At 46.6% G+C, this 26,287-nt stretch overlaps 1 protein-coding gene across 1 annotated transcript; it reads right to left on the bottom strand.

Moving 5' to 3' along the window:
* Window positions 1–164: 164 nt before the first annotated feature.
* notch2 (notch receptor 2) lies at window positions 165–24,732 on the bottom strand. Its single transcript, XM_088393412.1, has 35 exons — window positions 24,337–24,732; window positions 18,299–18,380; window positions 12,717–12,991; window positions 12,274–12,481; window positions 12,006–12,139; window positions 11,430–11,552; window positions 11,117–11,350; window positions 10,653–10,808; window positions 10,402–10,587; window positions 10,215–10,328; window positions 10,030–10,143; window positions 9,723–9,956; window positions 9,165–9,275; window positions 8,893–9,085; window positions 8,685–8,830; window positions 8,506–8,619; window positions 8,306–8,425; window positions 8,085–8,237; window positions 7,779–8,007; window positions 7,508–7,709; window positions 7,272–7,425; window positions 7,008–7,192; window positions 6,811–6,943; window positions 6,497–6,748; window positions 6,312–6,424; window positions 5,360–5,895; window positions 4,739–5,080; window positions 4,535–4,677; window positions 4,270–4,474; window positions 4,119–4,206; window positions 3,901–4,051; window positions 3,516–3,835; window positions 3,292–3,439; window positions 3,050–3,147; window positions 165–2,976 (listed from the first exon to the last, which is right to left on the bottom strand). The coding sequence occupies exons 1-35, from the start codon at window positions 24,407–24,409 to the stop codon at window positions 1,609–1,611; spliced, it is 7,437 nt and encodes a 2,478-aa protein (XP_088249538.1). The 5' UTR covers window positions 24,410–24,732; the 3' UTR covers window positions 165–1,608.
* Window positions 24,733–26,287: the final 1,555 nt, after the last annotated feature.

The following is a 26,287-nucleotide window of genomic DNA, read 5'->3' as shown; positions in this document are numbered from 1 at the left end:
GCACGCACAGGTTTGCAGACAATAGTTGGACTCAATTTATTTAAATATATACACACAGAGAAATTTAGACAGACAGACAGATGTAGATAGACAGATATTTTATCAAATAAATTGAATAAATGAAGACAAAAATAAAACTGTCTAAAATAAAAGAACACACACACGACGCTGATAATCCGGGTTTTAATTAGGAAAGTCGGCTGATCTTTTTGTTCTAGCTTACCAAACTTGGCCACAACTACATCTGGTCAATGAAAAGAAACATCTATATACACAGACTTTATAAACATAGCTTTTACCTGCTATATATGCAGAAATATCAAATGTCTCTTGTGGAAATTTAAACCACGACTTGGTTGAGAATATTGTCAATTGCAAATCGCAATTGCGACCTTTGTATAGGATGCACGACTGCAAGTAGGTACGGAAAGCCGTGAGAACATTTATTCCATATCCTTGACCTCAAGTTCCGTCACCTATTATACTTTACTTTAATAAGACAATTCAGCATGCCAGCAAAAATGACGGTTTTTAGCAGTTACATTGAATAAATCCAAAAATGGCACTTGCAGTGGAAAAAAAAACATTCCTAGTAGTCATTTTACTCCTACGCCAATACTTATTAGTGAGAAAAGCGTACAAGTACCTTCTGATGATCACCAAGAATATGGAATAAACACTCAAATGGCTTTCCAAAGAACTTCGAAGACAAAATACTTTGATTGACCTCAAAACGTGACTTATGCATCACGACATAAAACAGACACAGACAATGATTGTAACTAAGCAAAAATAAGAGGAAGGTTACATAGTTTTGAAAGAAAACATGGAAAAAGAGGCAGTTAAAAAAAATCATTTACAATCAAGTGCGCACAGTATTCATATAAAAAAAAGCCGTTAAAAAAAAATCTTCGCCAAGTAAAATCTCAGACTTTACAAGCAGAATGTGCTGTGCGTCCGTGTATATTTCAACACCAGAAAAAAAAAATTGGAGCTTTCCAACGATGATTTTCCTTTTTTGTAACTGCCCACAAGTAAAAGCTTGCGATGGTGTCACGAATAACAAACAGGCAATCCAGTCCCGTACGCTTGGCCAAAGGGAAGTGGTTTCAACATGAACACGCATAAATAGAAGAGGCACAAAGGATCGATGCAGAACATCCCCGCTCCCCATCTCCATGACCATGTGATCGTAAAAAAAAAAAAAAAAAAAGGTTGGTTGCTTGCCAACCTAATTTTGCGTGAGGTTGTTTGGTACACATGGAGACACTGTCACGCACAACTTTTTTTTTTTTTTTTGGGGTGTACTGTACAAAGATACTGTTCCGTACAAGTTCATTAGTTCCAGGACTTCTGTGTGGTCTCATTTTGAATTTGGGTGTAATGATCACAAGTTTGCTTGTAACAGAAAAAAAAAAAAAGTCAAGGCACCACTGTATTTGATTTCTAGCTCGGGACATTTTAGAAACTATACATAAGTTTTCTTAAGTGCAAAGAGAGAAGGCTATAACATAGGTACATATGATGGGAACAAAGGAAGTTACTACGCGGAAGCGCGTAGAACCCCCAAGAGTCATTCTTTGGCTGCTTGGCCGCCCGCCGGCCCACCTACGCGAACACTTGCTGGCTCCCCAAAGCCGACGGCTGCTGGGACGCTCGTTGCTGCGCCGGCGGCTGCGCCTGCGGCTGCAGCTGCGCCTGGTCTGGAATGTGCGTGTGGCGGGCTGAGGGCAAGGCGTGGTGGCCGTTGGCCAGCGGGGTGGGGCTGGTGGTGACGTCAGACCAGTCCGAGTTGGAGTGCGGCGAAGACGACGACCAAGGGTCCGGGGATTCGGGCGAGGGCGTGAGATAGGGGTGCTCGCTGGGAGGATGCCTGGGGGTGGTGCCCTCGGAGCTGACGGGGGTGGTGAAGCTGTGCTGGGAGGGCGGGGTGGGGTACTTATCCACCGGGCTCTGCATGGGTGGATAGGAAGGCAGCGGCCCTCCGTGGCTGACGGCGTGCTGCATGGGGTGAGGGAGCCCCATGCTCATCGGCTCGGGCATCTGGTACACCAAGCCCTGGCTGCAGCGGAGGTGGCCTGGTCCCGATTGAGGGTTCTGCGGCTGGGCTTGGGTCACCTGCACGTGGGCCTGCTGAGGCTGCTTCATCATGCCTTGGCCTCCGCCGGGCGGCATCATTTGGAAGGTGACGATGGGGGGCAGCTGCTCCCGACTCATGGTGACATTCATGGGGGTCAGCATGGGGCCCCCGTGGCCGTGGTGGTGCGGCATACCGCGGTGGCTTCCCCCCATGGGGTGCGGCACCAGGCCGAACATGTGGCCGCCGTAGCCGTGCTTGCTCATGCCCACCCAGGCTTGCTGCTGCTGCTGTTGCTGGCCCAGCATGTGGCTGACGGGGGGCAGCATGGGCCTGGTTCCGGGGCTGCTCATGAGGGGCGGCGAGTTGGCGGTGGTGGTGGCCGTGCCGGATGCGTCGCCCGTGTACGAGTGCGGCGACTCCAGGGAGTCGACGGGCGACATGGTGACGGAACTTTCAGGAAGTCCTCCAGCTGCCTTCACGCCGTTGACGCCACCGCCGCCGGCACCCGGACCCTCCCCTCCGGTGGGCTTCTTTCTTCGCTTGGCCTTCATGTCTTTGGGCTCCTTGGTCCCCCCTCCGACACCCCCCATCTTGCCGCCGCCCCTGCGGCTCTTTTTTCCCTGCGGACCGGGACGCATGCCGATGAAGGCGGCTCCGTTCGCCCCGCACATGACTGAAGAGTTTCCGCCGATGTGATTGGGCCCGTTGTGGGGGCTGTGAACCAAATTGTACTGGTCCAGCAGGCGCACTATGTCGTGGTGCATCCGTTCTTGAGCCGTGTCTCTTGGGAGACGATCGAGATGGTCGGTGATGTCGCGATTTGAGTAGTGGTCGAGGAGCAATTGAGCGGCTTCGAAGCTGCCTTCTCTGGCGGCCAGGAACAGAGGGGTCTCCTCCTGAAAGAAAAAGGGCATCAAGTTGCCTCGTCACATGATTGAAAACTTCAAATTCATTCATTCGATGGCTAACCTTATTATCCTGCATGTCGCGGTTGGCTCCGTTCTTCAAGAGCACAAGCGTGGCCTCCACGTTGTTCACTGCTGCAGCCCAGTGAAGAGCCGACTTACCTGAATTGACGGCGAGATAAAAAAGGACACATTGAAAAACTCACCTATGTCCTGTTTGTGCTCAGGCGATGTAAAAGTAGTGCTTTGGTGCCATCACGTGGCTACATATTATCTCAACCTCTTTTTCCCTTTTGCATTACTGACCATGATCATCAACAGCGTTGATGTCAGCGTGGCAGTGGATCAGTTCTTCCACCATGCCCTCAACGGCCAACCTGGCCGCCAGGACTAGAGGAGTGGTGCCGTCATTCATTCGGGAGTCCAGATCCGTGGCACGATTGCGAATGAGAATCTACAAGGAAGCAAAAAGAATTGGAACTGGTGAGGAATCTCATGTGTGTCGTCCATGTCTTTGATGCCGGCCTGACCTGGAAGACGCCCTGCGCGTCCGCCGCCACGGCGGCGTGCAGAGGAGTTCTGCCCATGTTGTCGTGGGCGTTGGGATCAGCGCCGGCGTCCAGCAGCCTCTTGGCGGCGTCCGCCCTGGCATAACGAGCGGCCAGGTGCAGCGCCGTTTCTCCCGTGCGGTCCGTCTGGGCCATGAGCGAAGCACCTTGCGCGATCAGGTCGGATATGACGCTCGGACCCGGTTCGTCGCCTCCGCTCTCCTCTTCCTCCTCGCCCGGGAACGAGCAGTCGGGGCCGCCGCCGTTGCGGAGCGAAGCCAACATCAGCGGCGTGAAGCCATCTGAAAGAAGAGCAATAAGAGTGGCAGGATGAACATGGACTTTATCGGGCTTCAAGACTTCTTACCAGGTCCCTTGACGTTAACATCCAGACAGTTTGTCTCTCCGTCGGCTTGCGGCGGAGTTAGGATGACATCAGCGGCCTTGCGATGTTGCAGGGTCCACTCCCTCCGGTCGACGCCTCCGTCGGAAGACATGAGCAAGGGCTTGTCTTCATTCTAAGCAAAAGGCGACGTGAAGTTGGAGCACACACCGCAATAACCGAGAGTCTCCTAATCGACTCACCCTCGGGATCTTGGCTGGAACCTCATCGTCCATCCATCGCTGGCCCTGCCGTCCATCCATCAGGGTTCCGTCCGGGCTCTTGAAATTTCTGACGTGAGCAGACAAATGTTTTATTTTGATGTCTTTGAATGCTCCTCATTCAAGCACTCACTTCATGTCGAAGTCATCTTGACCAACAGGTTCTTTCCTCTTGTCGTTCTTATTGGCCAAAAAGCCATCGGGCAACCACAGCAACGCGTGTTTATTTTTCCTCTTGGCCGCCAGCATGCCCAACACCACAATGAGCAGAACGACGACGACCGCCACGCCGATCACGTACATGGGGAACGTGGGCATCTTTTGAACCGTCAGGTCGCCTAAAAAGGAGCATCGAGAGTCGGATCTCGTTTACCAGCCCGGCTGGGAAATCGACTTACTGTTAACGGACACCAGAGGATAAGGCAGGTCGGCCTTGATGTGCGCCGCTGCGATGAAGGAAGCCGCTTCGTTGGTGTTTGAGAAACAGTCTTCGGACTTCTGGGCGCATTCCCGGTTATCGATTTGAAGGTGGACCACAGAACTGAAAATGTTTTGATATTAGACACAAACGTATCACTTTTAACAAAGATTCTCCTCCTTACCCGATAACTTCTCTCTCCATCTCACGCTTGCTTCTGCCCTTTTGTAAGAGCCGCCCGTGGCCTTCCTCCGGCCCGTAGTACGGGTACACCATGGGCTCCTTGTTCTCATCCAGCTTCACCTTCAGGTTGGTGTGGAGCAGTGCTCCCAAGGAGCGCAAGAAGCCACGCATGTCCTCAATCAGCTCCTTAGGCTGAAGCCGGACCACGATGACCAGGGTACCCTCGATCACTTTGGCCGGAGTGTCTTTGGCGCAGTCCAGGCCGTCCCAGCCGCAAGCCTCCGTGTTGCAGCTCCAGTCACACACCAGGTTACCGTAGTGGTCCGGACAGTACCTGTCGTACCTAAAAAAAGAAAATCAAACACTGAGGTCTTGTTTGATTTTACTACGCTGCTTTGTGGCCATTTTGGATTTTTTGTTTTACTCCTCTTGTAAATAACAAAACATTTATTTCTTTGTAATTTATTTGTATTTTATTTATTTATTTAGTTAGTAACGCCTCTTTCAAAAATGGCTCCCTTGTCTAAAAATAAAGGTAACTTAATTTTCAATTTTTGCACTATTTTATGTAAACAGCATTTTTTTTTTTTTTTTTCGAGAATCGGCGGAATGGGTGACATACTTGCAGGTGCTGGGCGCATGTTCCTGGCACTCGAAGCTATCGAAGAGGCAGCCGGGGTTGTCGCACTCCTTGTCGCAACGTCCGTTTTTAAAATAGTCCCAGCAAGGAACACTGGCGGTGCAGTTGACCCAAGGCTGCTTCCAGTTGAGCGAGCAGTCGCCTCCGTCCCACTGACACTCGTGATTGTTGCACTGCGTGTCGCACACTTTATCGCCCGACTGGTGCTCGCACTGGAGATACGGGCAGGAAGGGCTGCGAGGAACCGACACTTGGTTCTCGCAGTAACGCCCGGAGAAATGCGTCGGGCAGCGGCAGCTGTACAGGTACGGGTTGGAAGGGTCGCTGATGCACGTTCCGCCGTTTTGGCAAGGCGTTGGGCACGTCTGCTTGCTCTCGCAGTGCGGGCCGCTGAAGCCAGGTTGGCACTGGCAGTAGAGCTGGCCTACTGGTGACTCCACGCAGTTGCCGCCATTTTGGCACTGAAGCTTGGCGCAGCTGTAGCCTTCCAGATCGCCACAGTTGAATCCAGCAAAGCCCTAAAAAGAATGCAACATCCAATTATATTTATGTTTGTCGATTTGTGTCGATCCTTGCAATGGCATATGGAGGTAAGAAGTCCATTTGATGATTATTTACAAGAAGTGCTTATCTACCATACCTCGGCCATGGCTTGCCCGTCTGAAGCAAGCGTGAGGGTTAAAGAACGGGAAGAGGTTAGTTAAGAGAACAAGGGTTAAGTGGAAAAAAGTAGTAAATTTGACTGAAGCATTGAATTATTTTTAATAAATAAAAATGAAGAATGAACTGCTGTTATGGAGTGTAAATGCAAGTTGGATGGGTGTCTCTGAGGGGGCGTGGTCTAGTGGTTGACATCATGACCAACGTCGAATCACCTTTAAGCTTTTTTCTATTGGGCTAAAATTTTGCTGAAGAAGCGGCACGGGAAACTTACAGGTGGACAGGAGCAGGTGTAACCGTGAACTGAACTCATGTTCATGGAGCAGACGCCGCTGTTGTGGCACGGCTTGGACAGACACAAATCCACGATGGACTCACAATGGCGACCTTCAAAAAGAGACCACACATCAGAAGAATTTTTTTTTTCATTATCGCCTCACTCGGTGGGGTTCAGCGTACCGGTGTATCCAAGGCGGCAGCGGCACTGATAGTCATTGACGAGCTGGACGCAGTCCAGGCTGCCGGCGGCGTGGCAAGGTCCAGACAGGCATTCATTGAGATCACCCTCACAATGTTCTCCGACAAAGCCCGGCGGACAGGTACACGTATATCGTCCGATCCCGTCCACGCACTGACCGCCGTTACGACAGCGCGGCTCCCACGAGCCGGGCTTGGGCGCGCAGTCGTCCACGTTCATCTCGCACTGGAGACCTTCGCGTGGAGACACGTGACAATGCGACATCTGTGGTTGATGGAAGGAAATCGGGGCTTACCTTGTGTTCCTGGCGGGCAAGCGCAGGTGAAGCGGTTGATGAGGTTGATGCACGTTCCTCCGTGGAGACACGGCCTCGAGTGGCATTCGTCCACGTCGTACTCGCAGTTCACCCCTTGGTAGCCCGGCTTACACTACAGAAGCAAAAGGTGCGTTTAGGACAGAGGTGGAAGCTAATGGAAGGGAGTATTTACTTACCACACATTCATATGTGCCTTGATAGTCCTTGCAAGTAGCTCCATTGCGGCAAGGATTGGACTGGCATTCATCTACCATATCTTCACAGTAGCTACCCGTGTATCCTGGCTGGCACTGACACTGGTGGGAATTGGCCACGTTCACGCATCGCCCTGCGTTTTTGCAAACGTTCTCCACTTCCAGACCTGGAGAAGTGAAAAAAAAAATTAAATGTAACATAGACTACCTGCTAGAATATTTTGTAAGTCGACAAAATGTCCTCACCATTTCGTGCAGCAAAGTCCTGGCAGGACATATTGGGCACATCGCAGTAAAGTCCAGTCCAGCCCATTTGACAATGACAAGTCCAGGAGGTGGAGGTCTGAGAGCAGGAGCCGCCGTTGTGACAGCGCACTTGGCTACACAAGTTGACAAAGTTCTGGAAAGAGGAAGAAAGTCAAAATTGTGTTGGAAGCTTCTACTCCAACGTCTTTCATCAAATACGAAAAGATGACACATGCCTGGCAGTTTTGTCCATTGTAGCCTACAGGACAAGTGCATCTGTAGGTGCCTAAGCCGTCGGTGCAGGTTCCGCCGTTCTTACAAGGCTGGGAGTCGCATTCGTTCTGCTCGTACTCGCAAAAGGTGCCGTAGAAGCCGGGTCGGCAGCGGCACGAAAAGGTGTTGATGTCATCGATGCACGTGCCGTTATTCAGGCAAGAACTGCCAAAGGGAAGGAAAAGTAAAAAAGTTATAAAAAAAAAAAAGTTGAGTAATCATTAGGCAGCTGACCTTTCAGTGCATTCTTGGATGTTGTGTTCACACAGGAATCCATCAAAACCCGCCCGACACTCGCACACGAAACTGTTGACGTAATCTCGGCAGTTGGCGCCGTTCCAGCAGGGTCGGCTGGCGCACTCGTCGATCTCGGTCTCGCAGCGACCGCCTGCGAAACCCTGTCGGCACTCGCAGGCAAAACCGCCCACGTCGTCCACGCAGGAACCTCCGTTCAAACACGGGTCTAAAATGTGCACGAGAGAATTATCTCATTAAAAAGATTCATCATCGTGCACCAACTAGCGTCGAGGGCTGACTCACTGGGCGAGCAGTCGTCGACATCTGTCTGACAATTATGTCCGCTGTAGCCGGGTTGACATTTACACATGTAGCTGCCCGGGCTGTTGACACAACGGCCGCCGTTCCGGCAAGGATTCTTTTTGCACTCGTTGACATCCTCCGTGCAGCGCGGCCCTGTGGCGAGAAACAGATATCGAAATTGAACTCACGTGGAAGTCCTGGCATCGACCACAATGACGTACCTTGCCATCCGGCAGGACATCGGCAGGTGTAGGAACTGTAGTCCGCCGTGGGACGGCAGACTCCTCCCCTTTCGCATGGATGTGAAGCGCAAGGGGCAAGCTCGTCCTTACAGTTTTTACCTGTTTGGAATATCAAACTCATCATTTCACAAATCACATTTACAACACACCGCGCTAATTTCATAGTTACGGCGCCCGACCTGTGAACGGCGGACTGCACTGACAAGTGTAACCGTTGACCCTGTCGATACAGATGCCCTGGTTGAGACAAGGATTGGACGCGCATTCGTCGATGTTCTTCTCGCAGTTCACACCTAAGAGCAGATAGAGAGTTTAAGTTGAGCTCAAAATGACGAAGATCACGTTGTCTTAACGCTACCTCTGAATCCGAGCTGGCACACGCAAGTGTAGCCGTTATGTCGGTCCAAGCACGAGCCGTCATTTTGGCACGGATTAGGCTGGCACTCGTCTTTCTCCTGCTCGCAGTGTTGTCCTCCCCAGCCGGGTTCGCACTCACAATTGTAGCTGGTGGCAAGGATAAGGAGATGAGAACCACACGAGACCAGGGGGGGCGTATTCGGGCTTACCCGTGTTGCTGCTCGATACATTGGCCGTGCTCGCAAGGCTGGTGCTCACAGTGGTCGATCCCCGAGAGGCACAGGGGTCCGTGGGTGCTGGGCGGGCACAGGCAGTGGAAGCCGTTAACCTTGTCCATGCAGGTCCCGCCGCTCATACACGGGTTGGAGGCGCACTCGTTGATGTCCACGTCACATCTGAGTCCTGTTGGATGGTCAAGAGCATCCTCAGCGCGAAACGTTGCTTCTGAGATTTAAGCGGGATTGTGGTTTTTGAAGCATACCTGTGTATCCTGGGGAGCACACACACTTGTACTCGTTAATGCCATCTTGGCACTCTCCATACTCGCAGGGGTTGCTGTCACAATCATCTTCATTGATTTCACAGTTCACACCTGAGGAAAGAAGAAAATATTTGTTTTATTATATATTTTATTATAATTACATCATTTTATTATATATTTTTGTTTTTTATTAGAAATTATTCTATTTATATATAATTTTATCACTTTATTATATATAAATTATATTTTATATATAAATCTGGATGTCGTCTCTTTATGTAATATAATCAGTTGACCACCAGAGGGCATTAGAAGACACCTTTCTAAAAACGCCCTAAGCAGGAAGTGCAAAAAATGTGGACAAACCAGTAATTCAGCAAAAGTCAAATACATTCGGCGTGTGTCACAGCATGACGAAGCTAACGCGTAAGTGTCATGCAAAGCAAACTTTCAAAAGAGGAACTTCACAGGAGAGGAAGTGCAAGTATGAGACTGGAAAGTGAAAATGAACTCCACTTCTGGTCAGTTGAGGACAGCTACAGGAAAAATAAGTTTTACCCGAAGTCCCAGGTGGGCAGTTACACTGGTAGGCGTTGACCAGGTCGATGCAGCGTCCTCGATTCTGACAAGGGTTGCTGTGACACTCCTGCACTTGGATGTTGCAGATGGAGCCGACGTATCCCGGGTCGCACTCGCAGGAGAAGGTGGCGATCCCATCCTTACACACGCCGTGGTGGCACGGCTCCGGCTGGCAGTCGTTGATGTTGTCTTCGCAAAGAAGACCCGTGAAGCCTAGTGAGAGATATCGGACGAAATTTAGCGTGGTTTTAAAATGAGCGAGTCGTAAAATGGGTCACGAAAGTACCTTCAGCGCATTCACAGTCGTAGCTGTTAGGTCGGTCGATGCACTTGGCTCCGTTTAAACACGGTGTACTCGAGCATTCGTCGATGTCTATCTGGCACGTTTCGCCACTGAAGCCTGACAAAAAAAAAAAAGTGTCATTTTTTTTTTTCTCCTTTTAACTTGCCATACTTTGAGTGTGTACCAACCTGCCGGGCACTCGCAGACAAAACGGCTGACCTGGTCCAGGCATTTTCCCTGATTCAGACACGGGGAACTCAGACACTCATTCACCTCGATTTCACAGTGAGTCCCCTCAAATCCTGCGGGACGTCACAAAAATAATTATTTAATTTACATTACGATATCGTGGTAAATTGATTTTGTGAAGCGTACCGGGCATGCAGATGCAAGTGTAGTCGCCGATGCGATCCAAGCAAGTGCCGTCGTTCTGGCAAGGGCTGGACGCGCACTCGTTGACATCCTGTTCGCAACGTGGTCCGGCGTAACCTCTCACGCAGTTGCACATGAAGGAACCGTCCGTGTTGACGCACTGGCCTCCATGCTCGCAAGGGTTGCTTCCTGAGGAGAGAAAAAAACATGATTGGTAAATTGTCGGTGTCGCAGCGCCGGCACGTCTCTCTCACCGATGCTGCACTCGTCTCTATCGTTGGTGCAGGTGCTGCCGACGTAACCGGCCGGACAGTTGCAGTGGAACATTCCGGTGATGGGGTTGGTGTCACATTGGGAGCCTTCCCTGCAAGGGTTGCTCATGCAGGCGTCGTCAATGTGGCAAAGTAAACCTGAAGGTGGTTGAAGAAAAGAGATGAAGTGAGATCGTCGTCATTAGTTACAAACTGGCCGATAAGCTAAGTCAGCTGCGGTGATCACATGAGTTGGATTCTCATGAAACGCGGCCGCTGCATCTGCCCGAGGGTAGACGGCAGGGCGGCAGTAGGATAATAAAATCATCTAAATTTGGAAAATATGAGTTCTGGGTAGACCTGTTCCACAGATTGCCGTGGCCAATGTCCAAGAACCATTTGAAGACATCTCCTGGTGTTTATTGATTCAGTTCACAGACCCGCCCGGAGGTTCTCAGAAGACTCACCCGTCTTTCCATGGGGGCAGAGGCAGATGAAAGAAGCGACGCGATCGATGCACGTGGAGCCTTGCGTGCAGGCGGCGGTGGCGCAGTCGTCGATGTTTTCCGAACAGTCGGGTCCGCTCCAGCCGTTGACGCATACGCAAACGTAGCTCCCGGCTAGGTTGTTGCAGGTACCGCCGTTCTGGCAAGTGTTGGGCTGGAGACGACATTCGTCCACATCCTCGGTGCAGTGCTGACCTGTGGAGAGATGAATGAAGATAGAATGAAAACAGCAGTCGTCATGTACAAACGGCCGCTCGCGTTAATTCAAACTTACCCGTCCACTCCGGAGGGCATTGACAGTTGTAGGTGTTGACGCCGTCCATACACGTGCCGCTATTTTCGCACTGATGACCGGGGCAGTCGTCAATGTTGTTCTCGCAGTTGGTCCCATTGAAGCCTGGAAGAAAATAGATAATGTTTCAAGATCATAAATCAATTCCTTCATGTTGTTACAATTTTTCACATCATTCATCCAGTCTGTACACCACAATGTGTCTGTAAACACACAGCGTAACACTGAGTTCCATTATGTACACAGTAAAGGCCTTTTTTTTTTTTTTTTTTTCTTCTTCCCCCGAGGTGTGTTCAGGTTGACACAGAGGGGTTAAATAGAGGCGTATGTAGACAAACGTCTCGTGTATGGAAGAATTATGACATGCCCCCGTAGTGTAGAAATAGCAACTGTGTGTTTGTAGCGTCCGCTCGCTAACTGGAGAAGAGTGACAGGACGTTGTGTTTAATACAAAACAACCAGCATGACCTGAATGTTGACGTCTCAAACAATAAAATGAAACATCTAATCTCTTTTTACAGTAGCCAAAAAAAAACTTCTACAGTTTCAGCGCCTTACCCGGAAGACAGTGGCACGAGTAGCTGGTTTCAGAATTCTGATGGCAAGTTCCTCCGTTCAGACACGGCGAAGGAGAGCAAGGGACGTAGGAGCTCTCGCAGTGTCGACCCGTGAACCCGGCGCCGCAAATACATCTGTGGAAATAAAACCTGATCAGAAACATTTTGAGAGCTTCTTTCCATGCTTCGTCGTTAGCTTCCATACTTGGAAGAATGAGATGGGCGCCCAAAATTTTTAAAAATGTTTTATATGGTATCTAGAGTCTCACTTGTAGGAGCCAGGGGTGTTGATACACGTGCCTTCATTCTGACATTTTGTGGGGGAGGCCACGCATTCGTCGGTGTCGTTGAGGCAGCGGGGACCGGCGTAACCGGGTGGGCAGGAGCAGATATGTTTACCGCCGGGCAGAGCGCGGCATGATCCGCCATTGGCGCACGGGCTTGACAGGCAGCTGTCCTCATGCTCACATCGCTGTCCTACGAACGGGAAAGCAAGGAGAAGATGTGTGATCCATTTCTTTCTCTCATTTCCTCACTCGGCAAGTCAATCAAAAAGTTTGATTCATACAGAGACTCTCCCCGCTTCGCTTTTTTGCTAGAGGTACTTCATATTAAATCTATTTTTTTCTTTCTCTTTACAACAAATGTAACTTTATTCAGGACGATGAACACAAAGTCGAGGAAACCTGAGACTAAGATGTCTTTCTCTCACCTGCCCAACCCCGGGCGCACTTGCAAGTGTATTTGTCGAGGGACAGCAAAGTGCATGTTCCTTTGTTGGCGCACGGGTTGTCGGGGTAGCACGTGGAGTTCTGCGGAATGTGGCAGTACTCTCCGATGAAGCCCAGAGGACACACGCAGGTGGCGCTGCCCGGGACGGGGACACCGGCGAGCAAGCTCACGGAGCAGTTCCCGCCGTTCAAGCAGAAGCCGGGGTGACAGGGGTCCTTGTGGTGACAGTATTCGCCCAGGAAGCCTGGCGCACATCTGCACGAGAAGTAAATTTGTCATTATTCTCGGCTGTATATCAGTCAAGAATTTTTGTGGTGTCACAAAATCATATCTGCTTGACACGTTTCTTTTTCCAAAAAGCTCATTTTCTCCGTGATTTAGCCATAAACCGGTGTTTTTGACGATTTATAAGAACGGATAAACAAAAATGGACCGCCCGCGACTGACTTTTCAGACGACTTGATGTACTAAAATGATAAACAGGACAAAGGAGGAAGTTGTAAAGGTTAAACTAAGGTCAGTGAAGAAGAAGTTCAAAAGCAGAAGGATGTGAAGTAGCGTCAGCTGGAAATTGTTGACAGAGGCTTGGCAGAAACCATGGCTGCTTTCTTTTTCAGACAATCGATGAAAAATAACACGACCATCTCCCCGAATGTTTGCTCGTCTACATTCAAGCCACAGTCGGGCCACTCCTGTTTAGGCCCCGCCCACAAGGCCACCCTCCTTTTCCTGCCATCCAAGCTGTTCCAGATGAATAAGTCTATGTTTGAGTAGCGTTCAAAAGTTTACCACATCACACAACGGCGAGCCCACGCCACCATAACCGATGTCGCTTTTTTGATTTAGCACGTTTCATCATGGGGCACGACAACATCTTGCATACAGTCAAACTGAAAAAAACGACTTCTCCACCGCATTTACTCTATCGGTCTATTTTTTTGCTGCTGCTGGGAAAGTAAATTACAACATTACACAACATCGAAAGTCCACAAAGGGTCAGATCAGAGACTTATGTTCCCTTTGAAACTTTCTATTCCGCACTTGGGTTGCCAAGTGTATCGTTATGTCACAACAGCTCGTACGATATCCCCCCGGTGCGCCGAGGCGGCATTGTTGGAAAGTGTGCGGGTGCTGTCTTGGGACGGTGGATGATTGAGTGAACTGGCGCCTGCTACAATGGGCCCCTACAAACTTGCCTCCCAGGACGACGGGCTCAGGTGACATCACTGAAGAGCCCGTGGAGAAAAGACGCTCATGTTATATCCCGATCTTTTAACTCTAAAACCTCAAAAGTGGTGCAACTAAATATCATCAAATCACTGCGGTTCAACTCGGGTCGAGTTAATCCAAATGCCAAAGCGTCAGAAAACGATAACACCCAGTCCTTCCGGTTCCAGTACCAGATGGAGCGCTTTCTTTATTAGCCTCGGGAAGTCTCGCTCGGCAAACAGACAAGGCTGTGCATGATTCATATTATTGTCAGGGAGTGGTGTCTCACCGGGGAGGAAGCATTCTGTCAAAAAAAAAAAAAAAGAGTCAACAGATGACACATTACTCAGCATTGTCATCGGCAACTGCACATTGTCTCGGCATCAACGCGACGAGACTGTTTATGCATCTGTGGAATTCTTTGTCCCCCCCGCCCGCCTCCATCTTTTCTCAATCCTTCTCTTCCAGCACTTCTTTACCTCTTTCTCACTCCTCCACCTCGCAGTTCTAGCCAACTCAAGGTGTCAGGTTTCTACAGCTGGTTCACATTAGCGCCCCCGTACACACACTCACACACACTCCTTCCTTCTCTTCTCTCTGCACTCCTTCTCCCTCCTCTACCTCATGCTGACCTCAGCCAGTACCGGCTGGTTGCAGAGCTTCGGATCGGGTTGAATCTCACCAATAGCGACTCTCAAACTTGTTTCTTTGCTGATCTATATACCAGGCCCCTTGTACCCCCACCCCCCGCTAGTTCCCCAAAGTTCAAGCCTGAAATGCAGACCTCGCAACCCCTAATCTAGTCTCAAAGAAGCCTAATAACTCCATCATGCTTTCTTCCCCCCCTGCGGCAATGGCAGGGAAGCAGCGTGTGAACGTACGTGTGCGTATGACTCGGCTCACATTTCAAACCATGAATGCCTTGACTAAAGTCTGTTCAATGTACCGTGGCCCTGTGTGTGCATGTCTGGACGTCAAAAGTCAAGTGTATAATGCATTAGTGGCTTTATCGAATGGCTCCGCGTGAACAAAATGGCCGCTTTACTGCTGGGGGCGATATAGAATAAACTTCCCCCACGACTGTGGGCTCGGCGTAACCTGGAAAATGCATTTTCCCGGATGCCGCAATTTATATAACAGCTTAGCGGTGTAATTTAAAATCTGCCGAGCAAGAGAAATCGGGGGCTTGACACCGCCCACGTCATTTGAGAGCAGAGACAAAGGCTTGAATTTTTATGAATGATTTTTTTAATCATTCAAATTTGGCAGTGTTGTGGTGTAGCAAATTTCCAATGCATCTTTATTTCATTGGAAATTGAATCGAGCGGAGACCCTTCCTAAGAATAAATACCGGAAACAAAAAAAACTGTGTCACAGAGAATCGAAACTAACCAGAATTAGACTGGAAGAAAAAAAATCTACAGAGTGAGCAGGAAGCTGAGAAGGCTTACTAAACAAAGTGTGGCGAAAATAAGAAGTCAAAATAGGGTGGAGTCCACAGTGGGCTCGCGTGGTAAAATTGGAGTTTTTTTCGTGACATGCTTCAAAAAGGCTCATGTAAGAAACTGTGGTTGACAGATAGCATCGTCTCTCTGCGTAGCGTTTAGTCATCATCTTGTCCTTGTGGTTGTAATGAGGTCTAACTATAGACCTTCAAACTTTATGAACACTCATTACCTTCCTTGAAAGTTTTGTCCCCCATCAAAAAAAAAAAGTCGTACTGACTTAAAAGAGCCTGACCTTTGTCATTCTTGATTTATATCACCCGAGTGCCACTTTAACAGATGCCAAGTTTGAAATGAGCATTTGCTGCCTAAAAGGTGACATTTGGCGCAAAGCTTTGGATGATTCAGAATAACAAAAAAGTTATATTTGGCCCACTTTGTCATCATCAATGAGTGGCAGTCACTGGTAGCTGGTTGCGACATTCCCCACACTTTTGTAAGTCTTCTTACCAGTCTGGATATGAATGGCCATTACAACTTGTTTGTTTGCTTTAGCGAGTCTTTAAAATCCTCCAAAAAAACAGCCATTAAAAAACTATTTTTAGAAGATAAAATAATGTATTTTGACAGCCTTGATAACGATGAAGATATTTTTAACCAAAATGGCTGCTTGTGCGTGTGCGAGTGAGCCATATCCTACACAAAGAAGGCTCTTATCATCGTGGCTGCACTTTTAACCACATCTAGCAAGCTGGGGGAGGACCAGGGAGATTTCGAAGACATTACAAACATTGGCACAAATCGTGTTTTGAATTCATCCTTATCCTATATGGCGGCCATTTTATTTTCCTCCAATGAAGGGACTCGGTCACGGATAAATGACTGACAATGTGATGAAAGTAGCAGGAGGCAAATTATAGTCGCCCCCCCGCCTCATTCCCTTCACTTGTTGCTCTCTCATCAGTAAGAATTTGTGCTCTGGGGTAGTTCTTCTCAGATTACCTGAAAAGAGACATCCTCTTTTCTTTTGGCCTTTTCTCTTCCTCTGTCTGCCCCGCGGGCAAATTCTGCCTGTCAGATCAAACAGGCAACAGGTCTGCACGACACTTTTTTTTTTTTTTTTTACTGGAACCTGACTATGAGAGAGCGACCGGTTTTCAATCATCACCTGACTATATATAAAGGAATTTTATTTTGCGCAAAGCCGGCAACTCAACCGCTAAGAGTGAGTCGGCCATCTTGGAAATGAGTTGGGAATATTAAAAAGAACGTACAAGGAGATCAACTTAAAAAATTACATGTGGTGTTATTTCAGTCATGATGTAAGACGTGAACAGCATAGCAAGCAATTAAGGGATAACATATTTTTTTCTTCACACGCAAGCTTGCGGTCACACTGGTTGGGCAGCTTCTCTCAACCCTGCCCTAAAATGACAAGCTGGTAAGCTTTCCTATTCAGTTTATTGTCCAAAATGGGGTTTGAGAAATAAAAAAAACAGATGAATAGCATTTCCCAAGTTGCATTCATAACTTCAAAATCGGCGCGAAGGAGGTTCGCCGAACTTCTTCTTGATAGGATGCAGTCAGACCAGTTTGATCCCAAAAAAATAATCATCCATGCGGGCCAAAAGTCTAGAGTGAGTGTTTACTTACAAGCGACTGCCTTAATTCACTGAGCAGACGAGCAAATAGAAAATTTGATTTGGTTAACAATGAGCCCTTTGAGCAAAAGCAAAAGGAGGACGGGACAAAAAATGGGTAAGTGTGCACCAGTGACTGAAGAGTTAATCAGTATAACAGTAGGCAGTCACGTTTGTCAGCTGACTTTTTCTAAATGAAAGAATCCTCTCTTGTGTGCTTTCTTTTTATCGTTAGCATGTTCGCAGGAGCAAAGCGTCTGTTTTCAACTCTACTTTGACCGAAAACTCGATTCCAGTTAATCCTCAGTCACCCACTTAACAGTCAGGATGACCTTCAACGTGTCACCTGATATTTTGCAGAAGATTTGGAGTCGGTCTGCAAAACACAGTCGAGCCATCCGTGATGGATGTTTGGTCCTTAAAGAGCGTGAGAGAGAAGCCGGGACGGGTCCGAGTAAATCAATGTTGTTTAATATCCACCGCGACCACCAGCCAGGAATGCGTCATTCCGGTGATTTAACGAAAGTCGGTTGATCATCAAGGTGACTGATCAGATCCTTTGTTTTAATATTAAAATATTCTAAATAAAATGACTCCACATAAGCTTGACTCGCTATCTGACCTTGGAGAAGACAAAGAATGTCAAACAGCGAAGAAGATAATGCGACTCACTCCGGCTCCCCTTTTACAAGAGTCGCTCCTGGCATTCCCAACGGTGTGGGAACTAAAACACGAGCTGATTCACACTACACCTGATGAAATATGTTGGCGGGCTGGCACACTGATGACATTTGCTGGCTTTTAATTAGACAGTAAGAAAAAAAAGTCAGAAAGCGGAGCTCATGCTGTAAAACTCAACAGGACCACTCGAATCAAGCACAGACTCAAGAAAACGAACGAACGAACGAGCATCCGGAACTTTCAAACTAAAATTTGCTCTAAATAAACGTGACCGATTACATTTGTCTTTTCGCAAACTTGAATACCACCTGGGGGGGAAAAATAGTGGAAAATTAAACAGCGGCAATGCCAGAATCTGTTCAATCTCTAGTAAGGCCGATTGAAATAACATTCAAGGTACTAAATAAAATGTTGGAGAGGGGAAATGTGTGTCTTGGTATTGTTCCCAGTCGCCGTGGACTTTCTCACACAAAGCAGTCCATTATTCTCCGCTCTCGTCAAAGCGAAACCTCATGGCGCTGTGGATTGATATAAAAGCCCGACTCGCTCGGCCGGCTTTTTAGCATCGAGAGCTAGCTTGCGCTTACCTGCAGTATCCGGTGCCGTTGCTAAAGGTCTGACAGGTGGCGTTGTTAACACATGGCGCTTTGTCATCGACGCACTGAAGAGCTGTAAGAGAGAAAAATTAGAGCTTTGTCAGACATTTTGAATAACGTTTTTCACTTCAGCCACACGTCGCTGTTCCTTCTCCCGCCGCGAGATAAAGCAGCGTGATAGCTTCCTCTTTAACGCGGCAAGGTTGGCCTCAGATTAGCGACCGGTCACAGGGCCGGCAGACAGAAACGAGCCTTGAGGAACGAAAACAAAGCCCGACTATCTCCCTGCCAATGAAACACTCATAGCCGCACACACCGGCCATTGTGCAGGCACCGGGCCTCGGCTCGAGTGGTCTTTGCAGACACCCAAGTGGCGCACGCAGGCAAAAAGACATGCAGTGTTCCAGTTTTTATTAATCCGCGCAATGTGGCTGCCAAATGTAGAAAGACGCTGCGAGGCGTGCCAGATTGAGCGTGATGAATCATATTTCGAATAGCATCATTGCTTTCGTCATTTTTGGGAAAACAAGTAACGTATTAAAAGAAGAGCCCAGGAGGATCCCTATAAAGAGCCAAACTTTAATTTCCAAGTTTGAAAATGGCTGAAATTTTACAACTAAAATATGTGATTTAATATTTTTGACAAAGTATTTGAACGCTGAGCGGGTGGTGTTACTTCCTGTGCCTGCGACTCATCTCAGGGTCACCAGAGTTCAAGAGTGTCTGTGACTAGAAGCAGACGTGATCGGATTGCGGCGGCGGAACTCGGAACGTGCGCGCGGTTCATTCTCGAATGGTGACGAATGTATTGGAGGCCTCTTCGTCTGACATGGTGATGCCTGGGCGTATAGCGGCGTGAAATTTATAATCCTAGCGTGCACACATGCTAACGTGCAAGACAGTCCACTGGGACCGCTCCGAAAAAAAATCCATATTGGTTATTATTTTCTGGACTGTGTGAGCGTATCAGATGTTCCGAATCTGACCTCGCAATCATCGCGCTCGCCAGAGGGAGGGGGGGGGAGGGAGCGGAGTAGAAAACAATCGAGAGTGAGGGGGAAGTAATTAGGAAAACAACACGCAAAGACTAAACACAAACCGCCGTCCCTGAGCCCTGGCACACATCCACGCGGCGGAGGACAGGAAGTTGTTCACGCTAAGTGAGGAAGTCAAGTCATTTCCTGAAATCGCTGCACAAGGCGCTCTGATCCTGCACTCCGAGTCGTCGCCATGGAAACGTGCAATAAAATACCTTTGGCTCAGCATGGGAGGAGGGAGATGAGGCTCAAACTAAACACCGTTACCCCGAGGGAAGCTCGGCCAGGCCCACACAAACAGCACACGCGAAAGATTGCCTCCTCTGACGTCACGTTCGGCTTGGAAGCAAAAACGTGACACCATGTGAGAATATTTTTGGCCCGATGTGGAAATACAGCTTAATCTCGACTTCCAAGTGACCGGACTTGCGTAACGTCACAGCACAATTGAAATAAAAAATCTGGCCAAAACTGTTAAATTCTTAATAATAATCTAACAGTAATAAATCTTTCTTAATAAAAAATATTTTTCTTTTTTTTTTTTTTGTTTGGAACCAATTAATAGCATTTCTATTCGTTTCTATGGTGCAAGATGATTTGTGACTAATAATCCTGCTTATTTGTGAAACTCTTCTTCAATTATTATTATTACAAGATCTTACTATATACATTTAAAGGTACAGTGGTTTTGAGTAACGAGTGAAGAAATCTAACCTTAAAATCAAGGCAGCAATGTAGTTAATTAGCCAGAATGCTTTGAGATTTTAGCCTAGGCGTGACCCACTAATTAAGCGGCCGACGGTCCAGTTATGTTTCGAATTACAGGAGTCGGTCGAGCGTGTTTAGTGGCAAATTAGCCAGTGTGTAAATATGTGGGACAGAAACAAAAGAAGAAAAAAACAAAAGAAAAATCAGACTGCGATTATCAAAACAGTCGAAACTATTTTGAGGGACTTTCCCTCTACTCACTCAGGTCCAAAGTTTTTGGAGCTGTTTTTAAAGGGAGAGGCTAAGAAGAACCAGACTACATGTTCAGTGTGTAAAATCATTTTTTAAACATTTCACAAAGTCTATAGGGCCATTTTTTTTTTTTTTTTTGGGCGGCATGGCTTAGACTTCCTACTAACTCGGTTCACCCTGGCTGAGTGTCTCCGGGCTTACGGGCCTATTTGGCTGAGGAATGCAGCCGGCGGTAATTCCTTCTTAATTTTCTAACCCGTTGAGCAGGGCGGACTCAACGCTTTGTGTAATTCGCTCGACCTTCACCGCCGCAGACATCGCTTCCTGTGGTCGGGGCTCGCACCTTTCCTTGTTCCACATTTTGACTGGCAACTATTTAATGCATGCGGATTAAAGGCGCTGAGAACAAAACTGGTCAAGCAAGCACCTTAAATGATTCACAATGCTCCGAACTATCCGCTTGTACAACACTCGGAATGGAAAAGACTGTGAAGAAGTTCTGGTGGGTAGAAGTGGGGGGTCGAGGAAATAATGCAGTGTTGTGAGTCGTTCAACAAATTGCTTTGTCTTCGGAGGGAAGGGCTGAGCTGCTGCACAAAAAAAAAAATGCATTTCACACACTATAAGGCATCTTCTAGAATGCCGTTCGCATTTGGGCTATTTTAAAACAACTCAAAAAGTTTTTCTCCCTTTGTGCAGGTGATTTGGTCAGGTAGGAAGTAATAAATCTGTGCAGGGAACAACATTGAGGGCAGTTCAGTTGTCTTTAACTTTTAAGAAAAATACATAGCGGAAAATCTACAGTACCTTATTTTTCTTTAACAGCCATACACTGAGTCAATCTTTTTTGCTTTGTTGCATTTCAGTGCAATGTAGACCGAATACATATTTGCTTTAGCGCTTTAGCGTCACAGCGTCAAGAAGGCTAATTAGCTTAAATTGCTCTCTTGTGTTTGCTGCCGTGGCGTAGCCTCATTGACTGTGCCGGTAATTACGGGAAGTAGCAACAAAGACCAGGTTAGGCCTCCTGAGTTCAATAGCTATGCAAATATTTTCTGTTTGCATTACTTCGAGATATGAAACGATATGATGAGGATCGTTTTGACATATTTCGGATCTTTGTTTAAACATAGGAAGAAAGAAATCCAGAAGGGAAGAAATTCATTTGAAAAATTTGCCCAAAATATTTCAAAATGAGACAAAAAAAAACCTTTTAAGTGCATGCGTGTCGAGTTGAAGAAAATCGGAGTGCTGAAGAGCAAATTTAGCAAGTCCATCACTCACGTCCGACAAGAGAAAACAAACTTGAGTGGTCCAAGTCAGCAAAATTGCAGTCAATCAGATTGTTTTGATTCTTTTTAACTCATGCGTTTTGTTCCTGAACATCTCTTTCATAAACTGCACCGAGGATAAGACCAGCAAAATGTAGGTCAGGACAGAAGCTATAATGCTTTTTCCGCTGCCATTTGCCAAAAGAAAAACCCCCAATACCAGTGCCCCGATACCAATGAAGTCTTTAAAACCTGCGGTGCCGGAGTTCAAAATATTTGTCAAAGTTTAAGAACCGGTCTACTCTGGATCTGGAAGGTATCCCCGACGATACCAGGAGTTGAGTGGCTCTCACATTCCACATCTCATCGCCATGATGAAGTTGCATGTCGAGATAATGCTAATGGCAACTTGCTACTTCCCACACGACACACACATAGAAAGCAAACACTTGGCAGGCCTTTATTATTATGTTTGTCGCAACAAGGGGGGGGGGGGGGGGGGGGGGACGACACACCACGCCATGTTGACATAAGACCTTTGTGACATTTCACATTTGTGTTAGCAAATGCCTTCCATCGATAAAGCAAGCCCTGTTACAATCCACCGTGGTAAACGGACTGGTAAGCGTTTTATGATGAGTTGATTTAATGTGCGCTCATAAAAGTTTAACAGCGACAAAGCCTTTGCTCCTCCCCTTGTGATCTTTGCCCCCACTATTAAGGGGGCTCGGACCAGGGGTTTGGAAATCTCCGCGTTAAATAATATTTTAATATGAAAGATAATGTGATCAATAGGAATCATCTTGGTAAATTACGGTTAATTCAACGTTGTACTGTATGCATGTGTGAGAAAGAGCGAGAAAGGGGGCTGGGGAGGTGATGGAATGTCAAACACCAACAACATTCCATTGCTCCTCCTTGCACTGCCTGCAGCACTTTTGCATTGTCTTTTCTCCTTTTGTGTGATTTCCACTCATTGGGCATTCATAGTAGCCATGCATGTATCCAATTGGAGTTAAATAAACGTCGCTCCGTACTCGTTAAGGAGCTTTTGTCGAGGGGCGTCGCCGCGTTGTTAGAACTAATGAGGCTTGAAAATAGACTAAATATAATCAAGTTAGGACATTGCAGTAGTTTATCAACAGGCGGAAATGTGAAAGTGCAATCGACAGCTAATCAATGAGTAGATGAAATGGTTGAGGACCTTAAACTTGGAATTCTCAATAATAAATACTCTCAGATGTCTGTAAAAACAACAAGAATAAATATGATGCAGATTGCAAAACACAAAATGAAAACATTGCCATCTGTAACACAAAACCCAACAATAATGGTGATATTTAAATTAGAAGTCTCACTACATAGTCGATTAGTAGTTGGGCAAAAAAATAAATAAATCACTTCATTTTTTTATAACTTTCTCCTTGAGCTGGCCTTCCAGTTTGCGCCTTTCTGTCTGCTTTAACTAGTACTTGCGGCTCGGCACTACGGATCGTGGATTAAGGGTTTGAAAGCCGCTGTGTTCCACTATGCAATATTTGTGTGCCAGTTATGCTGCGTTCAAAAAAAAAAAAAAGTTTGTGCTTTGCAACATTATTTGCTCAAAACAGACATTTTCCTCACAAATGCTTGCTGTCCGGCTAACAAGAGCTAATTTAGCAGTTATTAAGAACAGTTTGTTGTCTGTAATTGCTTCACAAATGAAAAAGTAGCACACTTCCTTCCACAAATCAGAAGCAATGCCTTCGCCAAATCAGCGATGAGTCTCACCTCCCTGACCTCCCCGATCGAATTCCCGTCCCCGCTTGGAAGACAATCAAACGAGACTTTAGTTGCTGCATGTGACTTTGTGTTTTCATGTGCCCAAAACAAAACATGTGCAACAGTTTGTTTTGCATTAACACAGTCGTTGAGAATGAATTATACGACCCTTGCTAAATTATGGAGCGTGTTGTGTACAGCTGTTAGCCATCATTGTCACAGATGGAAAAAAGTACTCACATTCTGTACTTAAGTAGCAGTGCAAGTAACTTGAGTAAAAGGTGAAAGGTAACCAGCTTAAAACACACACACATGCACGCACACAAAAGCACTTTTGTTTTTATTGGTATTGTGACAGTAGATGAGTGTTTCTCTATTTTCTGTCACCCGCCCCAGGAAGAAGAAAATATCTTGCAGTGCCACAACTATAATAGTATTGTGTAAAAAATATATAAGTACACCTTGTCATAACATTGTATCTTCATATGACAATTAAAAAAACAATAAAAATATATAAATCTACTCCACCTACTGTGGAAAATGTGTAATTACACTTTATTTTAGTACAGTTTAAAAAATCAAATATAACATGTTTTATGGGGTGTTAAAAGTTTTACAACCATTGCATTAGACAAATGTTAGTTAAGATCATTTAATCGAATTGTAAGTTAATTTAAGAAAAGTACGTGTTGTATTTATTGACCTTACAAAAGGTGAGTAAATTCGGACCTTTTAAGATTCTGTGATAACATCATAAATAACTTATGCTTCATTTTAAGACAATGAAAGCAGAGGGTTTGTTTATCTGTCAGTAGTTTGTTTAAATGTTTAATGTTGTAAAAATGTGATTTAATTACCTGATGAGTTTGGAAGGATGAAGAAAAGCGCGGAGTACAAGTGAACGCGCAGTGATGCTACGCGAGGGAAAAGCGCCAAGGTGTCGGGGGGAAAAAAGTTGACAACTCGAGACGTGAACTCCGCCGTAAGAGAGGACACTTACCCAGGGAGAGGTGAAGGAAAGTCAGGACGAAGACTAGCGACGTTCCCGAGGAGAAACCGGGTAACCTCTCCATGTTTTTTGGTGTAAAATCCACATAAGGTCACGGGAGTCCCAAAAGTGTGCTGCCTGCTTGCTTGCCTCTCCGGACGGTGACTTCTCAAAAAAAAAAAAAAAAAAAAGTCCGGCTTCGCTGGGAATTGACGCGTGCGTAATTAGTAGATGAAAAAATAGTAACTCGACGAAGATAAATCAAAGCATGTTGGTAGTTTCTTGATAAGTTGCTAGCACGCGTTTTTAGGCGTGGATAGTTTTTAAAAGTCCTTGTTTTGACTTAAATTGCTCAGGCGCCGCGTCGCACCTCTCTACCTCTCCATTGCTTGTCAACGAGTGAAGACGTGAAAGCGGATATCCTTCCGCCCTTCAAGTGGATCTATTTTTCACCAAAAATGATGTCTCTTTTAAAGCCACCAAGGCTCGTTTTCTACTTGTGTAAACTCAAAATGTACAAAAATGATTTATTCTATTAATATATTCCCCTGATGAGTCGAGGGTACGATGAAAAAGAAACTTGCTGAAAAGTTTTCCCTCTCGATGTGTCGCCGCAGCGGAGGAATTTTCATTTTATCATTTTTGTACTTGGCGGATGACTTCAGATTAACCCGTTCATTGAATCACACAAAAACTACACGACTATTATAAAAATCTAAATAAGGACAAAACTTAATGTTATTTTACGGTGTTGTGGCAGGGTGAGTGAAGGTTTCTGGTCTAAATGGAGGTGACTCTTAAAAAAAAAAAAGCAAAAAGACAAAGGGACCCCTACTAGGTGCAAAAAGGTCAGCGGGGGACTTTTTTTGAGTGGAAACCGGTGGTTGACACTCAAACCATAAGCAGTCAAGTACAAGAGGAAAAAAATACGCAAATTCTACAGAATGTGCATGCATGTTAGTGTACTGGTTGCCTCACAGTTCTGAGCTTCTGCATGGGTTTCTTCATCTAGTTATGTGGTGCAAACCCATGCATGCACGAGCCTCACTTTCCAAAAAAATACATTTATTCTTTGAAAAGTAAATTGTTCTGACTGGTGTTTTTGCATTGACTAATCCAGGGTCTAGCCCACTTTTCTCAGCAAAAGTCAGCTAGGGCAAACCAGTCTATTATTGTGTCTCTTCTCAATCTCAGAACCTCACTTACTGTGATAGTGACCCATCCTGCTCTGGTGAATCAGAGAACGTGCTGATTGCAATAATGGACTGCCCCCTTTATGTCAAAATTGGAACTAAACCTTGATTTCAACCAGTATTTATTTAATTTTTAATTAAGAATAAAAATAATTCACTCTAGTTTTCAGAAGATCAGTGTAGCGAATAAACCAGGTGTAAATCTGTGGCTCATCACAAGGATAAGCAACCCCCCCCATGTCGTGCCATCGATTGTTTGTCTTTACACCCCGTGACAGAACACTTGGCGGGCCTCCTGCTGCTCTGTCCTCCATTCAACCCAGCTCGAAGGCTTCGCAGGACCAAAAGGAGCAAATTGAGCCCCCCTCATGCAATTCATTTTGTAGCAAGTCCAATTTGTCAGATCATTCATATCTATTGATAATAACTCGTATGTGTAGAAGTTGACCTGGGTGTCCCACTGGGATCCGCACGCCGACCACTCATTATTTATTACAAGTAGGGGACATGGTGAAAAGATCTGTCATTGCGATAGTGGTGTTATCAAGAGGTGAATTAACTCAAATTATTCCCGACGAGGTAGCAGATGCAGCGGTCATGTGACAGCGGAATATGACGACCCGTCTGCAGCAGTGCTTTCTTAATGATGTCACTCCAGATGTGGCCTTGGGAAAGATGGTCTGAGAAAGGGCGTGGGTCGGCCTCATGAGTAGCAAAACAGGGATTAGTTCCCGCCCGCCACGGACGCTGATTAAAGACTTCCACAGGAG

This window comes from Syngnathus floridae, chromosome 13 (assembly GCF_059516105.1).
Source record: "Syngnathus floridae isolate MCC-2025c chromosome 13, RoL_Sflo_1.0, whole genome shotgun sequence".
Classification (NCBI taxonomy): domain Eukaryota; kingdom Metazoa; phylum Chordata; class Actinopteri; order Syngnathiformes; family Syngnathidae; genus Syngnathus; species Syngnathus floridae.
Note: the sequence above shows the minus strand (reverse complement) of the source record. Positions and strands in the feature narration are given on the sequence as shown.